This window comes from Colossoma macropomum, unplaced genomic scaffold (assembly GCF_904425465.1).
Source record: "Colossoma macropomum unplaced genomic scaffold, Colossoma_macropomum, whole genome shotgun sequence".
NCBI classification, from domain to species: Eukaryota; Metazoa; Chordata; class Actinopteri; order Characiformes; family Serrasalmidae; genus Colossoma; species Colossoma macropomum.
The window spans coordinates 30669174-30688734 of NW_023494806.1; the positions used below are offsets into that span (position 1 = coordinate 30669174).

At 38.1% G+C, this 19561-nt stretch overlaps 1 protein-coding gene across 1 annotated transcript; it reads right to left on the bottom strand.

The window, feature by feature from the left end:
• Positions 1-10784: 10784 nt before the first annotated feature.
• LOC118827328 (chemokine-like receptor 1) lies at positions 10785-16863 on the bottom strand. The gene is made up of 2 exons (XM_036598651.1): positions 16770-16863; positions 10785-11970 (listed from the first exon to the last, which is right to left on the bottom strand). The coding sequence occupies exon 2, from the start codon at positions 11954-11956 to the stop codon at positions 10949-10951; it is 1008 nt and encodes a 335-aa protein (XP_036454544.1). The 5' UTR covers positions 11957-11970; positions 16770-16863; the 3' UTR covers positions 10785-10948.
• Positions 16864-19561: the final 2698 nt, after the last annotated feature.

The following is a 19561-nucleotide window of genomic DNA, read 5'->3' on the forward strand; positions in this document are numbered from 1 at the left end:
GATGCCTCTTGATTCTGTAAAGTGCAAATTTACAGCAAACAACAGATGATAAGGTGCTGTAAGATGTTCAGGTTTGGATACTAAATGAAGTAGAAACTTTGTTCACTACTTACAGGTTTCCTTTACAGGAAACAAACTCAAATATGGTATTTTATGAACATCCCAGTAAGTTTATGGCTAACTTGGATGGCTAGTTAGCTATCTGGTGTAACAGGTTTTGCAATTTTTAATATTATTATTGCTAGAACTTTATGTGAGGGTGTGAGGTAACCCGGATTTATTTGAAGTCTACAGATCAGGGCAAGAGAGAGAAACGCTTGCACCAAGGATGCTTCAGAAAAGGGAATTTATTGGCTAAATATCAAACTACTTTGGACTACATTCAATGATAAACAATAGGAAATAAACCCAGAAAACAAAACAAAACAAAGTGATAGTAATGAAAGACAAAATAGCTCGAGTAAGTTAAATGGTATGAGGCAGTGTGGTTTGGGAAGTCGCTTAGGAGAGCCTCTAGAGAATTAACCTAAGCCTGGACAGGAATAACTATACGGCTGGATGTACCTATAAAAGTTCTCTTATTAAATAAATTGGCGTCAGGACCCTGACTGCAAATTGATGGAACCAGCTTACGTTGGAGTCGGGGGCTGACTAACGAATGGTTGCAGTTTGGAGTGGACATATACCTTAGAAATGTACTTTCTGTTACTCAAAGATAAAGTTGTCCACAGGACTTTGGAGGGCCACGTGGCCAATATTCCAGGGAGGTGTTGTCCTGTTGCCCTCTAGGTCAAGGGAGCGGGGTGCTGGTTCTTGATTCAGCTGTAAATCTGACTGAGTCTGGCGTTGGGGGTATTAAGCCGACAGATTTACACCTCAATTCCAGACTTGCTGGAGCCAAAAGGCCCTTAACTTTGGGGTAAACACTCTGCTTGAGGTAAAGTTTCAGCCAGTGTTCGCTACACTGGCATCAGGCTTAACTGTACTACGGTAGATATCAGTGATATCTAATATTGCTGTTTGAAATTTTACAGTTAGACTCTACAGCTAATTCCCTTTTCCCCACAGTGATACAAGTAACCAGTTCAACTAAAAGTCAGCTCAGTGTTATCAGGGTTAAAGTGTTACTAATGAAACCTCAAACTGGGCTTAGATCTTAGATTAAAACAGGCTGTATTCTTGACTACTAAAAGAGCTTTTTAAGTCTATGCTTTGTGGTCATTGTATTCCTGTTCATTGCAATGAACTGTGGTTTAGCTTTAAGGTGTTTCAACATATGCTTTAGCATGAAACAAATGGAACATTATGCTAAAGCAGGGATGGAAGTAACAGATTGCAATGACTTTTGTTGCGGTACTGAAGTTTACATTTTATGTACTTTTGTGTTTTTTAAAAATTGTAATTTACTTTCACTTAGGCATGTTTTTTTTGAGTTGTTTTACTATTCATTACAATTTAAATTTCCTCTGTTACTGAGTAAAGAAAAAAGTCCAGAAAATGATGTGATCTTACGCCAAGACAGCAAGTCAGTTGATCCTTCCATGCAAAGCGGACAAGATGAAATGCCACAAAATTTAACTGGGATACAAAAAGGACACATAAGAACTAAATGCAGACCCAAATGAATCTGAATCCCAGTTACGTTCAGCCGATACTGAAGTTGAACAAAATCCTTTGCCACATTTACGAGACCAGTTCAACTTTGGGTGACTTCATTATGAAGTGCAAGCATTGTTTGCCCAAAAATATGGAGATAACCACTTATAAAAACTGTATCCAACCTGTGCATGCATGTGCAGGTAAGTTAACTAACCGTAGCCACTGAATGCCTAATGTATCCATGATAATAGCCAGTAGCTTTGCTGATGTTGGTTTCGCAGGGTATTGGTAGCAAATTGGTCATGGTAATGGTGTTTGTTTAAACCGGGTGCTCTAGCAAATGTTAGCTCACTAGTTTTGCTTACTTAGGCTTAAGCCACAGCCACAGCAGAGATACTAGTGTTCAAGCTCGGTTTATAGTATGTTTATTTGATATCAGACCTGATAGAGTTTGTGCCGTGTAGCGATATAAATGATAAGAATCAACATTTTCAAATGACCTTATCTTTCCTGTTATGACATATACTACATACTTGTGGATGTATATGGTCTTCAAACCATCTCTTGTGGTCTTCAAACACAGATTGAAGACAAATCTCTTTTTTACCGCACTTAAGCGAGCACTAATTTAAGTACTTATTTAAAAGTATTAAACTGCACTTCTTAAAATGTATTGTGCTATGTTTATTTCTATTTTTATTTTTTTGTATCAACATGGGCTTTTGTTTCTAGCAATATCTGAGCTCAGGAGTGGCTTTTACTCTGAACTATTTGTAACTAGCAAAGATACTTTCTCTGAGTAGACTAAAAAGGACTTTGTAAGTCGCTCTGGATAAGGGCGCCTGCTAAAGTGCTGTAAATGTAAATGTGAATATGGTTACATTTTGTAGCAGTACCTATTTTGGTTAAATGAGGTACCAGTGTTTTGTTCTGACTTACACTAAGAAGGGAAATGTTTCAGTTGTTTTTATTCAGTCTCCTTTTTTCCAAGACTTTCATTGCTAGTGAAAAACTTCATTAATGTGGTCACAAATTGACATGTTTGATTACTAAGATAATTTCTATCTCGTCCAGTATAGAATGATAATGGATTTCCAAAAAGGGATGGATGGGAAAAAAACACACACAAAAGCCAGCCGTCATTCAACTGGTTGTATTCTGTATATCCTGGAAGATCTCAGAGGTCTACATGCAAAATATACAAGCTTTGGTTTATGGTTGAATAAAAATGACTCACCTCTCAACAGCTGCTTCAGTTCAATGCTGCAGATCTAGTAGTTTTGCCGCTTATGATGAATGTTAAGTCTCTGCTATGAGTACCAGTTTGTGATATTAAGTTCCTGCCTGAAAAGACTTTCTCAGAATTCAAGGGCATAGTATAAACCACAACTCTTGCTCCACTGACTGCCTCAACTGCTACAAACTCAAATTTTAGGGTTTATGTAGGACTAGGATGATGAAGGTTTTACAAAATGATGATGTGTCACATGTATTCCATGTCTGAATGGCCAACTGACTCTGTGAATGACTTTCTGTCATTTCAACACCTATCACTCAACCTTTGGTCACTCTCAGACATTTGTTTCATCATTTCAATGCAGTTAATCAGAATTAAAATTGTACTGTGGTCTGCCTGTAGACTGCTTGATCAGGCTGCAGCAACAATAGTACTTTTGACTATTGTGAATAAATCAGGTCTGTATCCAGTATTTTTTTATTGTAGACATTTATTTGTATAGATATTTATTTAATTTGACTATTTTGGAGAGCAGCGGAAATACAATGGCAGTGCGATATGGTACAAATCTGTGATCATTTTCCATCATTTTCACTGCAAACTGAGCCATACCATACCAAATACTGACTTTAGTTACCTTTCTTGCTGGGGTAATCAACCATTCATTGGTCAAACACAATCATCACAGAACCATCATGTTTTCTCACTTTTTAAAAAAAAATAAATAAATCCTGCCAAACTTTCTTAGCCCTCAAACCACTGTTTAGCAACCATTGCTACCAGCTGTCAGCAAACATTTTTAGTTTAGCAGCATATCAGTGTTTCTCACAAAGAAACACTGATTTAGATGCCCTAGATATACAAAAGATGTGTATGGTGACATGTAGTGAATCTAATAGAGTAGGGAGTGTTGTTTTCTACCCATTTCCAAAGCAAGCAAGCAAAGTTTATTTATATAGCGCTTTTTACAACAGGTCAAAGCAGCTTTACAAAGAAATCAGCATTACAGAAAGAAATCCAGGTCCAAGCCCCCGTGAGCGTCGCCAGTGGCGACAGTGGCAAAGAAAAACTCCCTAAGAGAAACAGGAAGAAACTTTGAGAGGAACCAAGACTCAGAAGGGGAACCCATCCTTCTCTGGTCGACACCGGATAGTAAACATTGTTAGTATAAAGTATTATAGTACAAAGACAGGGAAAACAGGTGGAGCAAATGATTAATTTGATTAGTTTAGTTCATGCAGCAGCAGCAGCAGCAGCATCAGTGGGGTCAGGTTGTGAGGGTGAGGTTGCATGGCATTGTACATCATGAAGCTCAATGGTGGTCAAGCCGGTCCAGAGGGCCTGCAGAAGTGGCACCCGATCAAGGCAGAAGAGGCAGCAGCATCAGACGCACAGCATGGGCAGCTGTTCAACTCGGCAAAGAGAAGAAAGAAAGGAAAAACACACAGAGAGTCAGTTCTGTAATGGGTGTCAGTTCTGTAATGGGTGACTGATCACAGATTACAGTGTTAGCAGAGCAGCAGAGACTTAGGTATAGAACTGACAGGGAAAACTAATTACCAAAGGCTGGACTATACAAGTAAGTTTTTAGCCTAGACTTAAAGACTGAGGCTGTGTCTGAGTCCCGAACATTAACAGGAAGACTATTCCAAAGTTGGGGGGCTTTGTATAAGAAGGCTCTCCCCCCTGACGTAACTTTATTAATTCTAGGTACTAATAGTAAACCAGCACCTTGTGATCTAAGTAGGCGGGATGGTTCATAGTGAGAGAGAGGTTCACTCTGGTACTGAGGGGCGAGTCCGTTTAGTGCTTTGTAAGTCAGTAAGAGAATTTTATAATCAATCCGAAATTTAACTGGTAACCAGTGTAAGTTTGATAGAACTGGGCTGATATGGTCAAACTTTCGGGTTCTAGTAAAAACTCTGGCTGCAGCGTTCTGGACTAGCTGAAGCTTGTTAAGGCTCGGACATCCAGCCAGCAGGGCATTACAGTAATCTAGAATTGAAGTAATAAATGCATGAACTAACTTTTCTGCATCCTGTAGAGATAATGCATTTCTTAATTTAGCAATATTGCAGAGATGCAGGAAGGCTGTTCTAGTAATATTAGTTATATGTGCGTCAAAGGACAGATCAGGGTCTATAATGACACCAAGCCTGCTGTCGCTTTGTTGTTGTTGACAACGTCTTTGCAGATAGAACCTTAGAATAAGATTGTATTTGCTTTCAGTTCATCTATGGAGTCAAAGATTTCACCTTCAAATAAGCAGAACTCTTATGTAGATCAATCACCTTTCATATCCTAACAAAGTCTTGACCTTGAGCTACTTTTGACCACTGAACATTAAAATCCTAGGATATTTGCACATTTCTGGAATCGACCGAATGCACATAAGACCTTTTTACTTCTTTTAATTCTACTGAGTTTAGAATTATGTATGCAAATCAAACCATTATAGTATAGAATAGTATAGATTCACATTAATACTCATATAATATGTAGGTAAATATAAGGCTGCTGTTTCAGTGTATTACAATGTAATACAGAATTTTACATTCATTTTATTTTGAAACATTTGTACAGGCTTAGTGAGCCACATCACTATCATAAACATGTTGATTACACTTGATTAAAATCTCCAGAATTATAAAGAAATATCAAAAAATAAGCCCAAAAACAGGTTAATTTCTGTTGTAATTTATCAGTATGAGAATTTGTTACTATGGGGAAATTTATGTATAGGACAAACATACTGTGCTGCATAAGAGAAGATATGAGTATGAAAATGCAAGAAGCTCCAGCATGTTAATACCTTAATATGTATTTTAGTACATAACTGCATGAAAATTGACATTTCTGTGAATTTCTGGGAATTTAATTACACACTTCCTGTGAAATTTGAAGTTTCTGGGAATTTACAGGAATTTCGTAATATTGCCTGTGCCACTCTGAACACTCCTGAACCTGCCTTGTGTTCAGAATTTCTAGCTACAGTATACGGCTAATTGGCAATAAGGAAGTGTCTGGATATACACGTAGCATTTTTTTGTTGGTTATGGCTGAGGATTTGGTAAATGTGATCAGTGTAGTTTCAGATTTACCAAATCCTCCATGTAGGTATTGGTAACTGCTAGTTAGTGATATGGCATTTTGTTTGGAATTGAAATATCCAGATTTAAAAAAAAAAAAGTAATCAAGAGCACTAGTTACAATTCCATAGTATGCCAGCAATCAATGGTACTGTGTATCATTGATTGGCTAAAAAAAAATCCCCTCATTTATTTTTGTTGGTTTGCCTTTTACAGGCTTAACTTGCCCCACAGTAAAGTTGTTACTTCCTTGTCACTGCCCCATAGTAAAGTTGTCACTTCCTTTCCTTTCCACTTCTGAAGAAAATGCTGAAACATTTCTTATATGCTCAGATGTACGTAACTCTAAGTTAAGTTTCAATGATAACTGGGTATTTGTATTCTACTATCCCGAAACATGAGCCAGTTTGGTGGCGAGTTCTGATAATATAGGCTTGCCACGTGGACTCCACTAAATATTAGGGTGTCCTTTTTTATATCTAAGACACTTTTTCAAAGTAAGAGAGGTTCTGCCAGAATCCTTTCTTTGATGGAAAAAACATGTTTAAATTATAGTACACTGTAGCCTGTTATGCCATTACATTATGAAAGTAAGTTCTATATGTTCTACACTGTGCAGTGCCAGTTAATAAATGTGTGTTGTAATCATTTTCCACATGGCTGCTTCCTGCGCAACCTCTTATGTAACCATGTTGTGAAGTGGTTAGCTAGAACATGCAGAGTACACAACTTCTTATGAAACCATTTTGTGAAGTGGTTTGCTAGAACATGCAGAGCACACCACTGTGAAAAAAATTCAACTGTCAACTGATAAGGCTAAGTGTTTATTTCATTTTAAAGCACCTTTAACTGGTGCTAACTGAAGCTCTACCAGGACACTTTGGTGTGGCTCATTTCATGCTATCCTCCCATAAAAGCCATCATGCATGTTACTGGTGACGTATATTCACCAGCCATGAACACCTTGCAGGGGTACAGTTGTACTACAGCATGCCCGTTGCTGTGCAGAGTTTATTAGCTATGCAGTGTTTCATCATTGGTTGGTTTTTGGATATTTTGAGAGGTGCAATAAAAATACCAATATTCATATAGCTATAGTCAAGCTTACAATGCACAGTTTAGCCATTTTCTGGCCTCTCCTCAATGGCCGGTTTCTAACAATAGAGCCAGGGTGGAAAAAAACACTCAGCAATACCACTATGTCTGTAACACTTGTACCAACCAAATAATTTCTGGTTGTGCACGGCAACAGATAATAGTACAATTATACTGCTTATATGTACACAACTTATATATCAGGTGTGCCCAGTCCAAGTCCTTGATCGACCACCCTGGAGAGTTCAGATCCAACACAGATTCAGATGCCCCTGATGGCCTTTATTACTTGGATCAGGTGTGTATCTGGAGCTAAGCTCTGCAGGATGGTGGATCTCCAGGACCAGTATTGGGCACCCCTAATAGTGACTGGAGTGCAGACTGTTACATCCTCAAATACTTTCTTAGCCCTCTAACCACTACTTAGCAACCATTGCTACCAGCTGTCAGCTAACATTTTTAGTTTAGCAGCATATCAGTGTTTCTCACAAATAAACACTGATTTAGATGCCCTAGATATACAAAAGATGTGTATGGTGACATGTAGTGAATCTAATAGAGTAGGGAGTGTTGTTTTCTACCCATTTCCAAAGCCTGCTGTCGCTGTGTTGTTGTTGACCATGTGTTTGTAGATAGAACCTTAGAATAAGACTGTATTTGCTTTCAGTTCATCTATGGAATCAAAGGTTTCACCTTCAAATTAGCAACACTCTTATGTAGATCAAACACCTTTCATATCCTAACAAAGTCTTGACCTTGAGCTACTTTTGACCACTGAATGTTAAAATCCTAGGATATTTGTACATTTCTGGAATCGACCGAATGCACATAAGACCTTTTTACTTCTGAGAACTCCCTTTGAGTTTAGAATTATGTAGGCGAATAAACCCATCATAGTATAGAATAGTATAGATTCACACCGTTATCATTAATACTCATGTAATATGTAGGTAAATATAAGGCCGCTGTTTCAGTGTATTACAATGTAATACAGAGTTTTACATTCATTTACATTCATTTTATTTTGCTTCGTGAGCCGCATCACTATCATAAGCATGTTGATTACAATTGATTAAAATCTCCAGAATTATAAAGAAATATCAAAAAATAATCCCAAAACCAGGTTAATTTCATAGTTTAAATCTGTTGTAATATATCAGTATGAGAATTTGTTACTATGGGGAAATTTATGTATAGGCCACACATATTGTGCTACATAGAGGCTCCAGCATGTTAATACCTTAATATGTATTTTAGTACATAACTGCATGAAAACTGATATTTCTGTGAATTTATGGGAATTTAATTACACACTTCCTGTGAAATTTGAAGTTTCTGGGAATTTACAGGAATTTCGTAATATTGCCTGTGCCACTCGGAACACTCCTGAACCTGCCTTGCGTTCAAAATTTCTAGCTACAGTATACGGCTAATTGGCAATAAGGAAGTGTCTGGATATACACGTAGCATTTTGTTTTTTGGTTATGGCTGAGGATTTGGTAAATGTGATCAGTGTAGTTTCACATTTACCAAATCCTCCCTGTAGGTATTGGTAACTGCTAGTTAGTGATATGGCATTTTGTTTGGAATTGAAATATCCAGATTTTAAAAAAAAAGTAATCAATGTATGCCAGCATATACACAGTAACAAAGTACTACTGTGTATCATTGATTGGCTAAAAAAAAAACCCTCATTTAATTTGTTGGTTTGCCTTTTACAGGCTTAACTTGCCCCATAGTAAAGTTGTCACTTCCTTTTAGCTGAAGAAAATATGGAAACATTTCTTATATGCTCAGATGTACGTAACTCTAAGTTAAGTTTCAATGATAACTGGGTATTTTTATTCTACTATCCCGAAACATGAGCCAGTTTGGTGGCGAGTTCTGATAATATAGGCTTGCCACGTGGACTCCACTAAATATTAGGGTGTCCTTTTTTATATCTAAGACACTTTTTCAAAGTAAGAGAGGTTCTGCCAGAATCCTTTCTTTGATGGAAAAAACATGTTTAAATTATAGTACACTGTAGCCTGTTATGCCATTACATTATGAAAGTAAGTTCTATATGTTCTACACTGTGCAGTGCCAGTTAATAAATGTGTGTTGTAATCATTTTCCACATGGCTGCTTCCTGCGCAACCTCTTATGTAACCATGTTGTGAAGTGGTTAGCTAGAACATGCAGAGTACACAACTTCTTATGAAACCATTTTGTGAAGTGGTTTGCTAGAACATGCAGAGCACACCACTGTGAAAAAAATTCAACTGTCAACTGATAAGGCTAAGTGTTTATTTCATTTTAAAGCACCTTTAACTGGTGCTAACTGAAGCTCTACCAGGACACTTTGGTGTGGCTCATTTGATGCTATCCTCCCATAAAAGCCATCATGCATGTTACTAGTGACGTATATTCACCAGCCATGAACACCTTGCAGGGGTACAGTTGTACTACAGCATGCCCGTTGCTGTGCAGAGTTTATTAGCTATGCAGTGTTTCATCATTGGTTGGTTTTTGGATATTTTGAGAGGTGCAATAAAAATACCAATATTCATATAGCTATAGTCAAGCTTACAATGCACAGTTTAGCCATTCTCTGGCCTCTCCTCAATGGCCGGTTTCTAACAATAGAGCCAGGGTGGAAAAAAACACTCAGCAATACCACTATGTCTGTAACACTTGGACCAACCAAATAATTTCTGGTTGTGCACGGCAACAGATAATAGTACAATTATACTGCTTATATGTACACAACTTATATATCAGGTGTGCCCAGTCCAAGTCCTTGATCAACCACCCTGGAGAGTTCAGATCCAACACACCTGGTCTAATATTCAGATGCCCCTGATGGCCTTTATTACTTGGATCAGGTGTGTATCTGGAGCTAAGCTCTGCAGGATGGTGGATCTCCAGGACCAGTATTGGGCACCCCTAATAGTGACAGGAGTGCACGACTGTTACATCCTCAAAAAATTGAACGCTATCTTTCAAACTAGCTGGTAGCTTCTTGGAATTTTTCCTCACGTCTTCTTCTGTTAATGTTCCAGGAAAAGGCTTCATAATAGCTTGTTGTGATGCCACCTATTATATAGATGTGGGTTTACAAATATTGACTGTCCTCTCAGTTGCCACATAGTTTATCAGCCACCATGTCCTCCACAGGCCCACCACTGACTAGATATTATTTGGGTGGTGGACCATTCTCAGCACAGCAGTGACACTGACATAGGGCAACAGCAGTCTTGCTAGGGTTTTTACACATGTCAGTGCTCTCAACTGCTAGGTTGAGAGTGGTCCACCACTCCTAATACACTCATTGCAACACCAACATAACATCATTGTTGGAGTGTCAGTGTTGTGCTGAGAATATTTGGTGGGCGAAGGTCCTATGGTGGTCCATTTTCAAGTATGGTTGAAGTAGAGGGTGACTAGTAATTAATGGTAATTAATAGTAATATTAGTAATAAAGATAGCAGAAAGTGAATTGTTTATATAGTTACATTTGAGATTCATTGGGTTTCAGAAATAACAGCTTTATTGGCTTTCTCTTAGATTAAAACAAATGGTTTCTTTGGATGAAGGAGGATTTCGTGGAGTTCCCTGCACACGAACTCATCAAAGATAATATAAAAAAACCACCCCCTCAAAAGAGGACAATGGATAGCCCGTCCCACAAAGTTGTTCTGTTATCAACCTTGGTACTATCACTGGTATTAGATAACAAGTTTCCAATACCAGTGATAGTAGGCCTGTTGAGTCACTTCACAACTTGTGGAGCAGAATAACATTGTCCACTGTAAAGTTTTCAAGATCCCTCATCCATCATGAAGCAAAGATTATTCAGCAAAAACTGAAGGTTTTAAATGCAGCATTACTGCAATAACTAAAGAATGAATTGAATGAATTAAATGGCTTTTGGGGTAAAACACAGTTAATGAACAGTAGCTGAAACTTTGTGTTCCTCTGACGTGGTAAAAGCTGTCCCTTGGACTGTGTCATGGCCCTCTTCCTCCTGAAATGCATTTTCAATTTTTGACAAAAGTGCATAACACTGCTTCTTAAAGTCCTTCCCCATGAACGCATACAGAATCGGGTTCAAAGTGCTGTTGGCACTGGCGAGAATAATGCCATATAGCTTTCCAGAGTTAACAAAACGATTGGAATACTTCATTTCCAAAAAAGAAAAAATGTGAAAAGGCAGCCAGCAGATCAGAAATGTGGCAATCAGCGCCATCATGATTTTGAATGGCTTTTTGGATCTCACCATCTGGTTGGACTTCAGCTTTTGAATGATGACAACACAACAGGCGCTAATGATCAAGAACGGGATCAGACATCCAAAAACAAACCGGCTTGCCACTACAGCAATTTGGTTTTGATATGTTATGTAATTCCTGTGACATATTCTCTTCACGTGGTTACCAGCGAACTTCTCTTTTTGATTATGAAAAATGGCCATTGGCACGCTAAGTGCTGCTGACATGATCCAAGCTAGAATGACAATCACTGAGGCCTTTCTCACGGTGCGCTTGTTTCGAGCCCACACCGGAAACATGACGACCACACAGCGGTCCACACTGGTGATGACGAGGAGGAAGACACTGCTGTACATGTTGATGAACATGATGAAATACCTGAACTTGCACATGAAGTGCCCAAAGACCCACTCCTTTTTGACTGCATAGACGATACCAAAGGGCAAGGTGCAGCAAAACAGGAAATCAGACATGGCCAGGCTCAGGTACCAGGTGCTGATGACTGACTTCTTCATCTTAAACCCTGCAATCCAGATCACGAAACCGTTTCCAGCAACACCCAGGACTAAGATGATCACATTTGCTATGGCAAAGAAAATACATGTTGCATCTCTGCAAGATGTTGGAGGCAAACTCGGGATTATGGTGTGATTCATAGTTTCTGTTACTGGAGTTGAGCTCATGATGCCTCTTGATTCTGCAAAGTGAACAGAAACAGAAAGATTGTTGTTTTATTATTCATTAACACAACATGTTAATGAAGGGTGAGATATACAGATTTGATATTGGTATATTTCTTCACGTCCGAAAGTATATATGAAATACACGCCAATATATGCAATGTTGCATATATATATATATATATATATATATATATATATATACATATATATTTTTGTGTGTGTGTGTGTGTGTGTGTGTGTTTTAGCATTAAAATGCTGAATATAAAAAAATCTAAAAAAACATATATTTGTTCGCATCCAAAATATATGGCAATGTATTTTAATGTGTGTAACAGCTTAGCACCAAAATTCCAAATACAAATATATAGCGCATATTTTCTCATATTTCAAAGTATATGTGCCATACTGTATATGTATTAAAAAGTAATTAGGGTCTCAGAAGAGGCATACCCCTGTTTGTGGCTGATTTTATTTCAATCCAGCACCCAAAGTTTAGCAAGCTGTCCCCAGCCATATATTCTTATTACAAGATCACATCTGGACCTGCAGGACTGCTAGAAAGTATGAGCTGACAAAGAAAAAAAAAACCTGCTAATATGGTATTGGTTATATTGCCATGGCTTCCTTGTTTTCAGATGCCATGCATTTCACAAGCCTGGCTTGTTAATTACTTGTTTAACAGACTGAAGTTTCTTCATAAAGCAAGGGTATTAGAAACCCACACCAGGATCTCACAAGGCCTAATGCACATTTGTCTGCAGTTTAAAAAAAAAACAAAACGATGCATTACAATTTATAGATGTCTGTATTTGAGGCCCTGCGATGGACTGGCGACCAGGGTGTATCCTGCCTTCCGCCCAATGACAGCTGGGATAGGCTCCAGCACCCCACCGCGACCCAGAAGGATAAGCGGTTTAGATGATGGATGGATGGATGGATGGATGTATTTGAGATGGAGTTGACATGAGTAATGATAAACCACGTATAGGAAAGCAAACATATACCACATATACCACTGCTAGTTCGGTGCATATTTTCTAAGTGCATAAAGACAGTGACAGAAATAGGCTTTATTATGACTCTGGCAGAAAGGTAAGCAAAGGCTGCGTACAAAGTAAAGATTTAGGTTGTGGAGAAAAATAGCAGGTACGCTATACAAAAGTGATGTGACAAAAACACTGTGTGCTCTTGTTTATTCACAATTAAATGACATTTTCTTGTTAGAATATTAGCAAAAATGTATAAATTGCCCACTCTTTCTAGTATTCATCATTACAGCCTGTTTTTTGTTTTGCTTTTACTCTACACTCTATCAGTCTATGGTTTCAGTTGCAGTTGGTTCATCACATTACATCCAGTGCAGGACACTAATGAATGTAATGCAATAATCCGACATGATTAGAAGGCCTGCCCTTTTACAGCAAGCTATTGTTGAGGCAGCTAATGCCAAACATTGCAGAGAATTTCTCTTGAATTTTCTCCAGAGATAGACAGAGCTTCTATCTCAGAAGGTTGCCAATGTTTCAGCAGATCATCACTCTTTAGAATGTCTATTTAGGAACATTTGACTGGATATCTTTGGTCCTTGGACCATTTTATCCCATCGGACTACAGAAAAATACTTAAAATTCTCCTAAAGGCAGTTATAGTTTCCCACTTATCTTGGAGATACACCATCAGATGGGGGCTTTCCTAGTCTTTAAACTCCAGAGACTGCTGAGGCACCACAGTAGGACACAAGTTAGCATGTTCACAAATTTAGTAATGGTAAAATTTCTCATTTTGTCCAGAGTGCTCATTTGAGAGGATGGAATAGCCCTTAGAACATGGTACTTGGCAAAGTGGAGGTGCAAGGTGGAGATTCAGATCTTCAAAAAAGATGGGCCTGAATTGTCTCAGAAACAGTCTTTATTCTCTACTTTGTGATGTGCAGACAGTAATTTTGTAAATAATGTTGATAATGCTGTTCAATCATTCCAAATGGGGAATATTTGAACAAGTTTTTCCATGTTTTGGCCCCATCTTGTGGTAGAAATTCAGTCTACTGTAATTTGTTTCCTGTACATTGTGTCAATGTGGACTTTTAATACATTTCACTGCATTAATATAAGCAATGTTAGACAAACATTATGTTAGCCTGGCACAAAATTATCACGTTATGTTATCCTACTATTTATTATTAAAACTAAACAGGTGTACTTTACAAGATGCTCACTGGAGAATGGTGATTTGCATTCTGACTTTTAACTGAGTCAGATAAATTGGTTTAGCGAACAAATATGAGCCAGCACTTCTTTCAGTAGCACTGTTCCCAACTAAGCAAGTTAGTCATTTATTTACAAAAAACACATTACGGCATCATGTTTGATATTAAAAGGACGAATTTTGAGAGGGCTTACAAAATAGGCAGATGGGAAAAATGCAGGCATCAAAATCAGAAGAACTAAGGAGGCACACATGGAACCATGGCTAAGAATTACACAAAAACCCACCAAGATCAAAATTAAAGACAACCTAAAACAATAAGCAACAGGTGTTGGGAATAATGAGGTGGTGGGGCCAGACAGCTACAGCATCATAAGAGCTACCCCTTTGTTTTGTCTTCATTTAAAAACAAAACAAAACCAACAAAGAATAAACAAAACCAGCTGTTTAACACCCAACATTTTGCTAAAAGAGACCACTCAAAGCAGCTGACAACAAATCACTAGTGGAGACATACATTTGTGAACTGACAATATGAATGTAAGCAAATTTAAGTTTAAAGAAACATAAATAAATCATTCTTGGAAACACATTTACATTCATCAAATCTGTTATTTTTCAGTAACTGGAAGCAGGAGTAAGGAGGAGGAACAAGGAACTAAGAAAGCTGCCCCTTCAGATGAGCTAACACTAAAGCTAACAGTCATTTATAGACAGACTCATAGTGTCAACCCATACGATTTGATGTTGCAATTTTGGAGGCATACAACTGTATAAAGCTGTATAAGGCATATAAGTTTTACTTCTTGAACACTATGAAGTTTGGTCAGTAGGGGTGCACTGCTAGACCTCAAACACTCTACTCAAACATCTGCATGAATTAGGGTATGCTTTATTAAATCATATGTAAATTAGGTGCTGGTAGACTGGCACTTGTATTCAAACTGAAACCGATTCATCATTTGTGTTCAAATCTCAGCTTGTTTCCACGTTGTGCACAGTTTCATAACTCCCACACTGAGTAGTTAAGACATCATTAAAGGTGGTCAAATCTGAACTCATTTTAATGCAAGTTTGATGACTAAGAGCCAATATCTTCTCCTTTGCTTTCTTTGACACATTCAGCCGGAACACATTTTATATCAATTCTACCTTTCTGCTCAGTAGAGAAGCTAGAGCTGAAAAAAAAACAAAACAGCAACAGAGGACGGATCTCTACCTTCAAAACATCTTATCTTTCTCAGCATCTCTGCATTTCTGACTTCCTTTGCTATATCTTCCCTTTTATCTTACAATCATCTCACTTTTTTCTCTCTGTTTTTCACTTACCTCTTAGTTCAGTGGGAAAAACCTCTATATTCATGTAAACAAGAGATGTTGTTTGCAAACAAGTCAGCACCTTGAAAGCCACTTCACACTGAAGAGGCATTTTGTTTTTAGTAAATGCCCTTAAAGTAAAGCTAAAAGTCTGCATTTTGAGCTCATATTCATTTTTAAACTTTAAATCCAATATGCTGTGGTAGACAACTAAAATAACAACAATTCTATTAATATCAATATATTTATGGATCTGACTGTGTTAAGCTAAAATGGGAGGAGTGTCTTTGAGGTTTTTTAGGTTTTATGCAGTCATCTCTTGAGTACTCTAGAAAGTAGACTATGAGCAATATTACTGATGTAACTGATTTGATGTTGCAGCCCTGGTGAAAAGCTCTGTTGAGGAGTTATGATGTTGTCCATAAGTTATGGAGCATATTCCAAAAAGAGACGCAGAACATGAAGCCAAATGTCACACCAATGCAACAATGAATACATACTGTAAGATGTTATTATCCAAACTGTGCCAAAATAAGAGAGGTTGGAATGAACAAAACTGAAATGATGAAAATTGGGTGCATAAAAATGTATCCAAATTAAAATATAATACAATCAATACGAATGCATGCAAAAACAGATATTAGATTTGATTAAATCAACAGTTCTTTGATTTGATAAAGTAGAAACCACATTTTATCATTCATCACCAATGTGTTTTTTATTTAAGGATGGAAACAAATATTCCTCTATTAAGATGAGATTTGGTGTGAGTATTGAGAGAAGTGTTAAATTTAGGACCAGGGTTAGGGTTAGGAATAGGACCTGGGTTAAAATCACGACCAGAGTTAGGGTCAGGGTTAGGAAAAAGGCTACATTTAGGACCAAATTTAAGGTTGGTATTAGGTTTTGGATTGATTTTGAAATGAGATTTGGGTTTAGTATTGGGACAATGGTTCAATTTAGGACCAGAGTTTAAAAATTGAAAAGATGAAAATGCATATAAATTGGTATTTTATCAGAAAATCTTCAAACAAAACCACCTTGGTGATAAATGATAAAAAAATGTGGTTTAAAATCTATCAAAATCAACAAGCAGAGTTGAATTTGATAGATTTTGTTGTTTTTATCAAGAAATCAAATAACAATTTTTAGCTCAAAATGTGCATTTTACTTGAATTTCACAATTTTTTTTTTACCTAATTTTTCATCACTTAATCTTTGTTAATTCCAACCCTTATACTAAATGTTACTGTCTGGTTTATATTTGAATAAAAACAAAAAGACGACTCACCTGTCAATACCTCTTTCAGTACGGTGCCGCAAAGCTGGTCGTTCTGCTGCTTGTGATGATGGGTACACTTCTTCCTTCGGTAAGATTCAGTAACATTCAGTTCCTTTGTTTTCTCCAGTTTTGCAGAATTAACGTGTGAGCTGACCACAAACCACACATCCCTCTGTGCCACATACTGTCAACTGTTGTGTTGGGCAACTGGCCTCTGCGTGTACACATCTGGGAAGTGGTCGAATAGATACACGGCATAGCAGATGAACAAGTGCTCCAGAAACAGCACAATCACAGAGTTCTTTAAGCAGAATTTCACAGATTTTTAAGTATCACTACATAATTCAATCTATAAGATGATATAAACATAATCATTTTGTGTGGTTTGATAGGAAATGGTTCATTGTAGACAAACAGGTTCGTATTTACTTATAGGAACTCGCAGCTGTGATGTCTACAAATACAGTCATTAAAAGCATCAGTATCTTATCAATTTTATACCTAATGCTAACACGAATTCATTGTTTTTGTGATGTCACAGCAGTAAACAGCAGCCTTGCCTTGCCCATTCATGCTGAAGTTATAAGCGATGGTTTAGACAGCCAGAACAGACCCAGACGGCAAGCATGTTCGGGCCGGACTACCTTGGCTGTCACAAAGTCCTCCTAGCAGTCGCATTTGCATTGCAGACTTGTGCCACATTTGGGCCAAGTAACTGTTAACAGCACTAGACACACTGCCGGTCAGCGGGCTCAGAGCGCATTGGGGCCGGATCTTTAAAACAGACGCGCCTCATTTAAAAACTGTGCCTCATTTAAAATTTGCCCCTTCCCTTTTTCCCCCTCAGTCCTCTGCAGTCGTCAGTTGACTTTGAGTGTAAAACTCGCTGCTGCTTTTGAGGTAAGGTGTATTTTGTATTTTAAATATTTGCACATTTATTAGAATTACGATCAGGTATCTTGGATTTACCATGGTAAAAAAAAATTTCGGCGCTAATAACATTTGATCGGACTACGGTAGTCAGCGAAGACTTACATATTCATGACAGTACGACCACAGAGAGTGATGCACACCTGTGCTTTTGCAGTTTGGGGGACATTTAACGTACCGCTATTTTGTGTTAATACCATAGAACTGAGACAAGTTTTTCAGTCAGAAGAAAAATCATGCACTTCTAGACCACGCCTACATCCATGCACACACCTCTGTTTTCCTCCAAAGCGTTTCAGTGCATTTAAATACATATTTTAATTGTTCATGCTAACAATAGACACCGCCAGACAGTAGAACATCAATAGCTCCATAAACACTGTGTCCATGCACATCTGATTAATTGTGTTATTTGCTCTAAATTATGGTTAGAAATACACACCACTTTAATTTAGAGAAAGGACTTTGAATTAACCTGTAACTAAAATGTACTTGCCAATAATTGTCCTAATAGTATTGAGCATACCTTACCTGTAAAAACTGATATTACCTATATACTGATATAGCTAGTTAGCTTGATGACGGAGGTTCAGTAATCGACAGACATTAGCAGTCTTGAAGGTTCAATAGATCCTTAACCATCTAAAATATTAGTTTAAAAAATGAGAGTGTAGAAAAGAAAACGTCTTATTTAAGTGGATCAAACTGCAAATCAAAAGGGTTTTTTTAAATCCGTCAAAAACTCAGTGAATCAGACTTAAGTTATTTTTTCCATTTTCAATTTTGACATTTTTGACACTGAACGTTTAAAATACTGCTTAGATTCAAAATGCAGCATTCACTGCAATTAATACAGCTGAAATGCTTTTCAATGTTAAAATACAAAAATTAATATCAAGTAATTACAGCCAGAACAGAGCTTGTCTACATACACTATATACAACAAAAGGATTGGAACACCTACACATTACACTTACAGGAGCTTTTATGAGATTCCATTCTAAATCCATAGGCATTAATTTGCAGCTGTAATTGTCCAGCTGATGTTGGACGAGAAGGCCTGGCTCGCAGTCTCCGCTCTAATTCATCCCAAAGGTGTTCTATCGGGTTGAGGTCAGGACTCTGTGCAGGCCAGTCAAGTTCTTCCACACCAAACTCGCTCATCCATGTCTTTATGGACCTTGCTTTGTGCACTGGTGTGCAGTCATGTTGGAACAGGAAGGGGCCGTCCCCAAACTGTTCCCACAAAGTGGGGAGCATGAAATTGTGCAAAATCTCTTGGTCGGCTGAAGCATTAAGAGTTCCTTTCACTGGAATTAAGGGGCCGAGCCCAACTCCTGACAAGCAACCCCACACCATAATCCCCCCTCCACCAAACTTTACACTTGGCACAATGCAGTCAGACAAGTACCGTTCTACTGGTAACTGCCAAACCCTAGACTGATCCATTGGACTGCCAGATGGACAAGCGTGATTGGTCACTCCAGAGAACACGTGTCCAATGCTCTAGACTCCAGTGGTGGCGCTGTACACCACTGCATTCGACGCTTTGCATTGCGCTTGGTGATGTAAGGCTTGAATGCAGCTGCTCGGCCATGGAAACCCATTCCACGAAGCTCTCTATTCACTGTTCTTGAGCTAATCTGAAGGCCACATGAAGTTTGGAGGTCTGTAGCGATTGACTCTGCAGAAAGTTGGCGACCTCTGCGCACTATGCGCCTCAGCATCTGCTGACCCCGCTCTGTCATTTTACGTGGTCTACCACTACGTGGCTGAGTTGCTGTCGCTCGCAATCGCTTCCGCTTTGTTATAATACCACTGACAGTTGACTGTGGAATATTTCGTAGCGAGGAAATTTCACGACTGGACTT